The sequence below is a fragment of the Zosterops lateralis genome, assembly GCF_965231275.1.
Source record: "Zosterops lateralis genome assembly, chromosome: 24".
Lineage (NCBI taxonomy): Eukaryota > Metazoa > Chordata > Aves > Passeriformes > Zosteropidae > Zosterops > Zosterops lateralis.
In genome coordinates this window covers 5,932,095-5,944,509 of record NC_139784.1, presented here as the reverse complement: position 1 = coordinate 5,944,509, position 12,415 = coordinate 5,932,095, and the positions used below count along the sequence as shown (strand labels likewise).

Sequence of the window (12,415 nt, the reverse complement as noted above, 5' to 3'; positions counted from 1 at the left end):
CCCCCTTTCCCCACATCCCCCACAGTGATCCCGAGGAAAAAAACCCCAAAATTCCCAACCCCAAGAGAAAAAAACCCCAAAATTCCCAACCCCGAGGGAAAAACCCCAAAATCCCCAACCCTGAATGAAAAAAAAAACCCCAAAATTCCCAACCCCAAGAGAAAAAAAAAAACCAAAATTCCCAACCCCAAGAGAAAAAAACCCAAAATTCCCAACCCCAAGAGAAAAAAAAAAACAAAATTCCCAAATCCAAGGGAAAAAAACCCAAAATTCCCAACCCCGAGGGAAAAACCCCAAAATTCCCAACCCCAAGGGGGAAAAAAACCAAAATTCCAAACCTCAAGGGGAAAAAAACCCCAAAATTCTCAATCCCAAGGGAAAAAAACCCCAAAATTTCCAATCCCAAGTGAAAAAAACCCCAAAATTCCCAATCCCAAGGGGGAAAAAACCCAAAATTCCCAAATCCAAGGGAAAAAACCCCAAAATTCTCAATCCCAAGTGAAAAAAAAAAAAACCACCAAAATTTCCAATCCCAAGGGAAAAACCCAAATTCCCAATCCCAAGGCTTTGGGATCACCCAATAATTGGGATCCCCTTTGGGGTCTGGAATTGGGATTTGACCAAAAATTTGGGAAGAAAACGAGTTTCTTCCCTCAAATTCCCAATCCCTGGGATTTAGGATCACCAAAGAACCGGGATCAGGAATTCTGTTGGAAAAGGAAGAGTTTGGGATTGGGATTTGGGGGAAAATCCGGGAAGAAAAGGGGAAGGTTTTTTTAATGGGATTTTTTGATTGGATTTTAAATGGGATTTTTAACTGGATTTGGATCGGATTTTGGATGAGATTTTAAATGGGGTTTTTGATCAGGATTTTGGATCAGAATTTTGGATCGGATTTTTTAAAGAGATTTTGGATCAGATTTTTGATGGGATTTTTAATGGGATTTTTTTGACCGGATTTGGGATCAGATTTTTTGATGGTATTTTAAATGGGATTTTTAATTAGGATTTTGATGGGATTTAAAATGGGATTTTTAATTAGGATTTTGATGGGATTTTTATTCTGATTTTATTTGGTATTTTAATCGGATTTTTAGATCAGATTTTTTAATGGGATTTTAAATGGGATTTTTGATCGGATCCATCCCAGAACCGGCACTTTCTCCCTTTTTTGAGAATTTGGGATTTAGGATTCGGGATGGATGGATGGAATTATCCCAAATCCTCCCTGCCACCATTTTAAAGCAAAAAAAATTAAAATATTCGGCCGCGGAGCAAATTCCAGAAAACAAAGTGTGTCATAAACCAAATAAAAATCACTCCCGGTTTTTTATTTTATTCCATTTTATTTTTTTATTATTATTATTTTTTTTTTCCCTCTCCCCGCCGGGATAAACTGGGAAAGGTTCATTTTTTTTCTCCCCTCGTTTTGCCATTAAAGTCTCACCTCGAGCCGGGCAAGTTTTTACCGGTGAAAAACGACCAATTTTATTTTATTTTTTTTCTTTTTTTTGTGTGTGTGCCTGTGTTGTTTCCTTGTTTTCCCCGCTCGGCAGCGGCGTTATTAAAATGCTAATTTAAACAGAGGAGGGAAGGAAAAAAAATAGGAAAAAAATAGGAAAGAAAAAAAAAAAAACAAAAGAGAGAGAGAGAGAATAAAAGAAAAAAAAAAGAAAAAAAGAGAGAATAAAAGGAAAAAAAAGAAAGAGAGAATAAAAAAAAAGAGAGAGAATAAAAGAAAAAAAAAGAGAGAGAGAATAAAAAAAAGGAGAGAGAGAATTAAAAAAAAGGAGAGAGAGAATTAAAAAAAAGAGAGAGAAAAAAGAATAAAAAAGAAAAAAAGATAGAATAAAAGAAAAAAAAAGAAAAAAAGAGAGAATAAAAGGGAAAAAAAAGAGAGGATAAAAGAAAAAAAAAAGAAAAAAAGAGAGAGAATAAAAGGAAAAAAAGAGAGAGAGAATAAAAGGAAAAAAAAAGAGAGAGAATAAAAGGAAAAAAAGAGAGAGAATAAAAGAAAAAAAAAGAAAAAAGAGAGAGAATAAAAGGGAAAAAAAAAAGAAAAAAGAGAGAGAATAAAAGAAAAAAAGAAAAAAGAGGGAGAATAAAAGAAAAAAAAAAAAGAAAAAAGAGAGAGAATAAAAGGGAAAAAAAAAAGAAAAAAGAGAGAGAATAAAAGAAAAAAAAAGAGAGAATAAAAGAAAAAAAAAAGAAAAAGAGAGAATAAAAGGGGAAAAAAAAAGAGAGAGAATAAAAGAATAAAAGAAAAAAAAAAAAAAAAAAAAAAAAAAAAAAAAAAAAAGAAAAGAAAAAAAAACCTAGCAGGCCTTTAATTGCAGCCCATAATGAGCTCGGGAAATGCGAGTGCCCCCGACACACGGCGAGAGCATCAACAGCCGCCGCCACCTCATTAACGCCGCCTTCATTAATTCCGCCGACCCCGCGCTGACCCCGCCGGGGCCGCAGGTGGAGCCGCCCCAGGCCCGGGGGGCGCCGGGCCCGTTTCCATGACAACAGCGGGGGATGCGCCGAGCCAAAGTGAGGGGTCCCCAAAGTGAGGGGGAGAGACCCCAGGGCATGGCCGGGGGGTGGGGGGGGGATGGGGATGGGGGAGCCCCGATTCTGGATGGTTTTACCCCAAATTCATGGATTTCTGACACTCTAAATCCCCGAGTTCATGGCCGGGGAGTGAGGGGAGGATGGGGATGGGGGAGCCCCGATTCTGGATGGTTTTACCACAATTTCGGCTGGTTTTTACCCCAATTTCTGCAGGTTTTACCCCAATTCCTGCATCCCTTAAACTCCAAATTCATGAGTTCACGGCCAGGGGGTGGGGGGAGGATGGGGATGGGGGAGCCTCGATTCTGGATGGTTTTACCACAATTTCGGCTGGTTTTACCCCAATTCTGGCAATTTTCATCCCAATTCCTGGATCCCTGAACTTCCATATCCCCGAGTTCATGGCCAGGGGAATGGGGGGAGGATGGGGATGGGGGAGCCCCGATTCTGGATGGTTTTACCCCAAATTCATGGATTTCTGACACTCCAAATCCCCCAGTTCATGGCCGGGGGATGGGGGGCGGATGGGGATGGGGGAGCCCCAATTCCTGTAGGTTTTACCCCAAATTCTGGAGTTTTCACCCCAGTTCCTGCAGGTTTTACCCCAATTCCTGCATCCCTGAACTTCCAAATCCCCGAGTTCATGGCCAGGGGATGGGGGACGACTGAGTCTGTGAATCCCCCAATTCCAGTAGGTTTTTACCCCCAAATTCCGGCAGGTTTTACCCCAATTCTGGCAAATTTCACCCCAATTCCTGGATCTCTGAACTTCCAAATCCCCAAGTCCATGGCCAGGGGATCGGGTATTGCTGGGGCTGGAAACAGCCTGATTTCAGCAGGTTTTACCCCAATTCAGGCAGGTTTTACCCCAAATTCCAGCAGGTTTTATCCCAATTCCATCACCTTTTGACTTCCACCTCCATTCCTGGATTTCTGAAACTCTATTTCTCCAAGTTCATGGCCAAGGGATCGGGTACTGCTGGGGCTGGGAGAGCCCTGATTCCAACAGGTTTCATCCCAAATTCCAGCAGGTTTTTACCCCAATTTTGCAGGTTTTACCCCAATTCCTGCATCCCTGAAACTCCAAATCTTCTAGTTCATTGCCAGGGTCCTTGAGTACTGCTGGAGCTGGGAACTCCCCAATTCTGGCAAGATTTCACTCCAAATTCCAGCAGATTTCACCCCAATTCCTGAATCCCTAAAACTCCACAAAATCCCCGAGTTTGTGGCTGAGGGCCTTGGGTGCAGCTGGAGCTGGGAATGCCCCAATTCCTGCTCATTTCACCCCAATTCCAGCAGGTTTTCCCCAATTCCTGCATCCCTGAGCCCACAAATCCCATGGATCCCACACATTCCCCCTGCTCCCTGCTCATCCCATGACCCCCCAAACCCTCCCTGCACCCCCAGATCCTCCTGGGCCCCAAATATTCCAGGATCCCGAGCATCCTCCCAATTCTTGCACCTCTGCACCTCCAAATCTGACATTTCTGAACCCCCAAACCCTCCCACCAACTTCCCTCTTGATTTCCATTTTATTTTTGCACACCTCCTCTCTCCCCCTGCAATCCAAGGACCTGAGGACCCCTGAATCCCTGGGAATCCCCCCGAACCCCAAACCTTCCCCAGATCCTCCTGGACCCCAAACATCCCAGCATCCCGAGCATCCTCCCAAATCCTGCATCCCTGAACCCCCAAACCCTCCCAGCAACTTCCCTCTTTATTTCCATTTTATTTTTACACACCTCCTCTCTCCCCCTGCCATCCAAGGACCTGAGGACCCCCAAATCCCCAGAAATCCCCCCTGAACCCCAAACTCTCCCCAGATCCTCCTAGACCCCAAACATCCCAGGATCCTGAGCATCCCCCCAAACCCAACATCCCTGAACCCCCAAACCCTCCCAGAAACTTCTCACAAATTTTGGGTTCTATTTTTTGCGCGCCTCCTCTTTCATTTTTTCACACATCCTCTCCCCCCATAATCCAAAGACCTGAGGACCCCCCAAACCACCGGGAATCCCCCCGACCCCCTGGGCCGTGTCCTGCCCGTGTCCTCCCGGTGCCCCCGTTCCGCCGTGCACTCCAGATGAACCGGCGGCAATGGCCCTTGAAGCGCGCCGGGGAGGTGATTTAGGAGAATATTAAAGGCGATGCGGAGCTGCGGCGGCGCCTCTCTCGGGGCGAGCGGCAGGAACGCGGCACAGATGGGCCCGGCAGATGAAACATTTCCGTCACATCGTCCCCCAGCTCGCTGCTGCTGCTGCCTCGGGCTCGGCCGCCGAATAAAGATGAATCCGAGGCCTTGGCGGGGGTTTGGGCTCGCCTCAAAGCTGGTGGGGGCTCAGGGATGGTGTTTGTGTCGCTTTGGTGTCACCCTGGGGGTCACTTGGCTGGGATGGGGTGGTGGAAGGGCTGTGGTTGGGAGTTTTTATGGAAAACCATGAATTGGATAAATCCTGGGAATCTGGTTGGGTGTTTTTACGGGGAATCGTTAACTGGATAAATCCTGGATCCTTGGGATGTGCAGGTCGTTTTGGGATGGAACACCTGGATGGGATGGATCCTGTTGGGATGGGATGGATCATGGTGGGATGGGACATGTGGATGATCCTGGTGGGATGGGACACGGAGACCCCAATGGGATGGGACAGACCCTGTTGGGATGGGATGGATCCTGTTGGGATGGAGACCCCAATGGGATGGGACAGGCCGAGGCCAAAGCCAGGCCCGGCAGATGAGACATTTCCGTTGTCACATCGTCCCCTAGCCGCGCTCCGCGCTCACTGCTGCTGCTGCCTCGGCCTCGGAATAAAGATGAATCCGAGGCCTTGGCGGGGGTTTGGGCTCGGCTCAAAGCTGGTGAGGGCTCGGGGATGGTGTTTGTGTCCCTTCGGTGTCCCTCTGGTGGGGTGGGGTGGTTGTAGTTGGGTGTTTTAAGGGGAATCGTTAATTAGATAAATTCTGGATCCTTGGGATGTGTGGATCCTTTTGGGATGGGACATGTGGACCCTCCTGGGATGTGTTGATCCTATTGGGATGGGACATGGAGACCCCACTGGGATGGGACAGACCCTGTTGGGATGGGACACTTGGATCCTGGTTGGATGGGATGTGGAGACCCCAGTGGGATGGGACACGGAGACCCCAATGAGATGGGACATGGAGATCCCAATGGGATGGGACAGATCCTGTTGGGATGGGACACCTGGACCCTCCTGGGATGGGATGGATCCTGGTGGGATGGGACACCTAGTTGATCCTGTTGGGATGGGACAGATCCTGTTGGGATGGCACACCTGGATCCTATTTGGATGAGACATGGAGACCCCAATGAGATAGGACAGATCCTGTTGGGATGGGACACCTGGACCCTCCTGGAATCTGTGGATCCTGGTTAGATGGGACACATGGATGATCCAGTTGGGATGGGACACAGAGACCCCAATGAGATGGGACAGGCCCTATTGGGATGGGACACAGAGACCCCAGTGAGATGGGATGGACACTGTTGGGATGGGATGTGTGGATCCTGTTGGGATGGGACACGGAGACCCCAGTGAGATGGGACAGGCCCTATTGGGATGGGATACCTGGACCCTCCGGGGGTGGGATGGATCATGTTGGGATAGGACGCATGGATGATCCTGTTGGGATGGGATGGATCTTGACTGGATGAGACATGGAGACCCCAACGGGATGGGACAAATCCTGTTGGGATGGGACACCTGGACCCTCCTGGGATGAGTTGGATACTGGCGGGATGGGACATCTGGGCCCTCCTGGAATGGGATTGATCCTGGTGGGATGGGACACAGAGGCTTCAGTGAGATGGGACAGATCCTGGTGGGATGAGAGACCTGGACCCTCCTGGGATGGGACACACGGATACTGGTGGGATGGGACGGGATTCCCAGTTTGAGGATTCCTGGGATGGGGAGGATGGAGTTGGGCTGACCCCAAATCCAAATTTCCAGCAACTCCAAACCCAATTCCCAAACTTGCAAAGGCCTCAGATCCCAAATTTCCTGATTCCTGCTGATCCCTGGGAATGGGGAGGACACTGCTCCACTTCCCAGTGCCCCCAGTGCCCCCAGTGCCCTCAGTGCCCCCAGTGCCCCCAGTGCCCTCAGTGTCCCCAGTGTTCCCAGTCTTCCCAGTGCCATCCCTGTGTTCCCAGTACTCCCAGTATTCCCAGTGCTCCCAGTGTTCCCAGTACTCCCAGTATTCCCAGTGCCCCCAGTGTTCCCAGTTCCTCCCAGTGCCCCCAGTGCTCCCAGTATTCCCAGTGTCCCCCAGTGTCCTCAGTGCTCCCAGAGCTCCCAGTGTCCCCAGTGCTCCCCCAGTGTCCCCAGTGCTCCCAGTGCCCCCAGTCTTCCCAGTCTTCCCAGTGCTCCCATTATTCCCAGTGCTCCCAGCATTCCCAGTTATCCCAGTATTCCCAGTGCTCCCAGTTCCTCCCAGTCCTCCCCACACCCACCCACATTTCCCACCCGAGAATCTCTTCCCTTCCCTTCCCATCCCTTCCCATAAACCCCCTCTGAAACTCCCTCCCCTCATTAAGGCCTTAATTAACCAAATCCCAACAACAAAACCCCCATCCCCGCTCTCCTCCTCCTCCATCCCCAAAAAAACCCCCCAAATCCCAGGAATTCCGGGGAAGGAGCAGGAGCAGAGTTCAGTGCCGGGGCTGGGGCGTTAATGGCTTTAATAAAAATTAACATAATTAACGAACATCTGCGCGAGGCGGCGCGGGGCAATTTGGCAGCGCGGAACGAGGAGCGAAGCGTTTATTGCCGCCGCTTTAATGCGCTTTTAATTCATCCCCGAGACGCGCGGGGGGAAAGAGAAATGACGCCTGAGCTGCCGGGAGTTCGCGCTGGAGCCTGCCCGGAGGAGGAGAAATCCTGGGTTTATTCTGAGTTTATACCGGGATTTATTCTGAGTTTATTCCGGGATTTATCCTGAGTTTATACCGGGATTTATTCTGAGTTTATACCGGGATTTATTCCGAGTTTATCCCGGGATTTATTCTGAGTTTATACCGGGATTTATCCTGAGTTTATACCGGGATTTATTCTGAGTTTATCCCGGGATTTATTCTGAGTTTATACCGGGATTTATTCCGAGTTTATACCGGGATTTATTCTGAGTTTATACCGGGATTTATTCCGAGTTTATCCCGAATTTATTCTGAGTTTATACCGGGATTTATTCTGAGTTTATACCGGGATTTATCCCGAGTTTATACCGGGATTTATTTTGAGTTTATACCGGGATTTATTCTGAGTTTATACCGGGATTTATCCCGAGTTTATACCGGGATTTATTCTGAGTTTATCCCGGGATTTATTCCGAGTTTATCCCGGGATTTAGTCTGAGTTTATCCCGGGATTTATTCCGAGTTTATCCCGGGATTTATTCTGAGTTTATACCGGGATTTATTCTGAGTTTATCCCGAATTTATTCTGAGTTTATCCCGGGATTTATTCCGAGTTTATACCGGGATTTATTCCGAGTTTATACCGGGATTTATTCTGAGTTTATATCGGGATTTATCCCGAGTTTATCCCGGGATTTATTCCGAGTTTATCCCGGGTTTATTCCGAGTTTATTCCGGGATTTATTCCGAGTTTATCCCGGGATTTATTCTGAGTTTATACCGGGATTTATTCTGAGTTTATCCCGAGTTTATACCGGGTTTATTCTGAGTTTATCCCGAGTTTATTCTGAGTTTATCCCGGGATTTATTCTGAGTTTATCCTGAGTTTATCCCGAATTTATTCCAGGATTTATTCTGAGTTTATCTCGAGTTTATCCCGAGGTTTATCCCGAGATTTATCCCGAGTTTATCCCGAGTTTATCCTGAATTTATTCCAGGATTTATCCCGAGTTTATCCCGAGTTTATCCCGAGATTCATCCTGAGATTCAGTAGAGAAGGAATTATTTTCTATTTTTTAAATTGGGATTGGGATTGTGGAGTGGCCAAGGTGCAGCTCAGCTTTTATTTTTATTTATATAGGAATAAATTTGAATTTTAGGGACAAATTCAGGTCCCAAATCCCGCTGGAGTTCGGGTTTGGATCCTGCCCGGGAGGAGGAGAAATCCTGGGATTTACCCTGAGTTTATCCCGGGATTTATCCCGTGTTTATCCGGAGGTTTATCCTGAGATTTATCCTGGGTTTATCCCGAGTTTATCCCGGGGTTTATCCTGAGTTTATCCCGAATTTATTCCAGGATTTATCCCGTGTTTATCCCGAGTTTATCCTGAGTTTATCCCGAGTTTATCCCGGGATTTATCCCGAGTTTATCCCGAGTTTATCCCGAGTTTATCCCGGGATTTATCCCGTGTTTATTCCGAGTTTATCCCGAGTTTATCCCGGGGTTTATCCCGAGTTTATCCCGAATTTATTCCAGGATTTATCCCGTGTTTATCCCGAGTTTATCCTGAGTTTATCCCGAGTTTATCCCGGGATTTATCCAGAGTTTATCCCGAGATTTATCCCGAGTTTATCCCGAGTTTATCCCGGGATTTATCCCGTGTTTATCCCAAGATTCATCCCGAGATTCAGTAGAGAAGGAATTGTTTTCTATTTTTTAAATAGAAAATTTGGATTGGGATTGTGGAGGGGCCGAGACGCAGCTCAGCCTTTATTGTTATTTATTTAAGAATAAATTCGGATTTTAGGAATAAATTTGGATTTTAGGGATAAATTCAGACCCCAAATCCCCCTGGATTTGGGATTTTTTTTTTTTCCATCCCTTTGGATTCTGAAACATCCTGAGATTTATCCCGAGATTCAACAGAGAAAGAATTATTTTCTATTTTTTAAATTGGGATTGCAAAATCATTCTTGACACTGTGGAGTGGCCGAGGAGCAGCTCAGCCTTTATTATTATTATTATTGATTTATTTAGGAATAAATTCGGATTTTTGGGATAAATTCAGATCCTGAATCCCCCCCCAGAATTTGGGGTTTTATTCCATCCCTCCAGATGAGGAAAAATCCTGGGATTTATCCCAAGATTCATCAGAAAAGGAATTTTATTTTATTTTATTTTATTTTTTAAATTGGGAATGGGATTGAGGAACGGCCAAGGCACAGTTTGGCCCATGAGTTTTTAGGGATAAATTCAGATTTTAGGGATAAATTCATATTTTAGGGATAAATTTGGGATTTAGGGATAAATTGGGATCCCGAATCCACCTGGAGTTTGGGATTATTTTTTTTTTTTCCATCCCCTTAGAGGCTGAAACATCCTGGGATTTACCCCAAGACGCAGCAGAGAGGGAATTTTAGTTTTCAAACTGGGATTGCTCAATTGGAATTGGGATTTGGGGCATTTGGGGGAGATTTGGGGTATTTTTTGTGGGATTTGGGTATTTTTGTCGTATTGGGGGGTATTTTTGTGGAATTTGGGGTATTTTGGGTGGGATTTGGTGTATTTTTTTTGCAATATTGGGGTATTTCTGTGGGGGTTGGTGTATTTTTTGCAGTATTTGGAGTATTTTTTGCAGTATTTGGAGTATCTCTGTGGGGTTTGGGGTATTTCTGTGGGATTTGATGTACTTTTTGCAGTATTTGGGGTATTTCTGTGGGATTTGGGGCTATTTTGGGTAGGATTTGGTGTATTTTTTGCAGTATTTGGGGTATCTCTGTGGGGTTTGGGGTATTTTTTGCAGTATTTGGGGTATTTTGGGTGGGATTTGGTGTATTTTTTGCAGTATTTGGGGTATCTCTGTGGGGTTTGGGCTCTGAGCCCAGTCCTGGCCCCACAGGAGTACCCGGGGTGCGGTTGGTGGGTCGGGGAGCTCCGCCAGGAAATCGGGATCGTCCCAAAGGATTTCCTGATGCCGGCCTTCGACCTGGACGGGTGAACGGGACGGGACAGGTGAGATTTGGGGTCACATCTGGGGTTTTGGGGTCACATTTGGGGGCTGGGGGTTGGGGTGTGGAGCTTGGGCTGCAGAATTTGGCGTTTGGGTTGTGGGGTCTGTGTTTGGGGTCAGGTTTTGGGGTTTGGGCTTTGGAGTCAGGTTTGGGGTTTGTGTTTGGGGTTTGTGTTTGGGGTCAGGTTTTGGGTTTGGGATTTGAGGTGTGGAGCTTGGGCTGCAGAATTTGGGGTTTAGGGTGTGGGGTTTGGGGTCAGGTTTTGGGTTTGGGGTTTTGGGTCAGGTTTGTGGTGTGGGGTTTGGGGTCAGCTTTGGGGTCAGGTTTGGGGCATGGGGTGTGAGGTTGGGGGTTTGGGATTTGGGGTTGGGGTCAGGTTTGGGGTTTGGGGTTTGAGGTGTGGAGCTTGGGGTGCAGAATTTGGGGTTTGGGGTGTGGGGTCTGTGTTTGGGGTCAGGTTTGGGGTTTAGGGTGTGGGGTCTGTGTTTGGGGTCAGGTTTGGGGTTTAGGGTGTGAGGTTTGCATTTGGGGTCAGGTTTGGGGTTTGGGTTTGGGGTTTGGGTTTGGGGTCAGGTTTTGGGTTTGGGGTTTGAGGTGTGGAGCTTGGGGTGCAGAATTTGGGGTTTAGGGTGTGGGGTTTGGGGTCAGGATTGGGTTTGGGGTTTGGGTTTTGGGTTTGGGCTTTGGGGTTTGGAGTTTGCAGTTTGGAGTGCAGGGTTTGGGATCAGGTTTGGGGTGTGGGACATGGGGTTTGGGGTTTGGGATTCGGGGTTTGAGGTCAGGTTTGGAGTTTGGGAACAGGGTGTGGATTTGGGATTTTGGGGTTTGGGGGTTTGGGATTTGGGGTTTTGGGGTTTGGGTCACACCCCGTGGTGTCTCCATGTCCCGTTTTCCCTGGAGCAGGCGGGACCAGGAGCAGCAGTGGGAACATCACCAGCCCACGGCATTCCCTGGATCCCAAATCCCAGAAATCCCAGAAATCCCACAGGATTCCCCAGGTAGATCCACTCACGGCCGCCTCTGCCGGACCCAGCGCTGGAACCGAGTGGATTTATCCCAAAAATCCCTCCTGGAGCCATTCCATGGGGAAACTGAGGCACGCATCCTGCTCTTCCCAAAAAACCCAAATTCCCTGGAGATCCCAAATCCAGGGGTTCCCCCATCCCAAATCCAGGGGTTCCCCCATCCCAAATCCAGGTGTTTCCCTTCAATAAATCCCTTTTTCCACTCCGAGTTTGGCTGCTCTGGGAATGGCCGGGAATGATCTTGGAATAATCTGGGAATGATCAGGAATAGCCGGGAATGATCTGAAAATTATCATGAATGATCTGGGAATGATCTGGAATGATCTGGGAATGGCCCCTTTGGTGTGAAGGTGAATCCAGCGCATCCTCCTCCTGTTTTTCCTGTTTTTTGCTGTTTTTTCCTGTTTTTCCTGCTTTTCCCGGGTCCCCTCCCCTCCCGCACTTGGCTTTAGGGCCGCTAGATGGTGGTAGGGCTCCAATCCCTCCCATATTCCCAAAAAATGTTCCCAAATCCCTCTGGGATTCCCAAACCGGGCTCTGATCCCTCTGGAATTCCCAAGGTCAACTCAAATCCCTCTGGAGGGGATCCCTGGGCTGGGATTGGATCCCAAGTGGATCCCTGGATTCTGGGTGGATCCCTGGAACTCCTGCACCAGTGGCACACTCATTAATATTAAATATATTTCTGAATATTCATGAGGGACTCAGCCAATCACAGCCCTGCTTGGAGTCCTGAACAACTCCTGGAATTCTCCTTGTCCTTCCAAGGAATTCTCGACATTCCCGGAGCCAAAACCTCCCCAAATTCCTGAAATTGCCGGTGCTTCTCCCACCCCTGAGCCCACCAGAACCCAGAAAAGTCTCCTGCACTTCAGTTTGATTTTCATTTTTATTTTTATTTCCATTTTTTATTTGTTTTTTATTTCCTGCTCACACCAAGTGCTGA

The 12,415-nt window shown here is 47.5% G+C and overlaps 1 protein-coding gene across 1 annotated transcript in view; it reads left to right on the top strand.

Moving 5' to 3' along the window:
• Positions 1-11,654, top strand: part of SKAP1 (src kinase associated phosphoprotein 1) — a 115,095-nt gene extending 103,441 nt beyond the window's left edge. Inside the window, exons 12-13 of the mRNA XM_083877825.1 lie at positions 10,333-10,445; positions 11,348-11,654. Coding sequence (XP_083733951.1) covers positions 10,333-10,431 — 99 coding nt within the window. The 3' untranslated portion in view covers positions 10,432-10,445; positions 11,348-11,654. The remainder of the gene's footprint in view (positions 1-10,332; positions 10,446-11,347) is intronic.
• Positions 11,655-12,415: the final 761 nt, after the last annotated feature.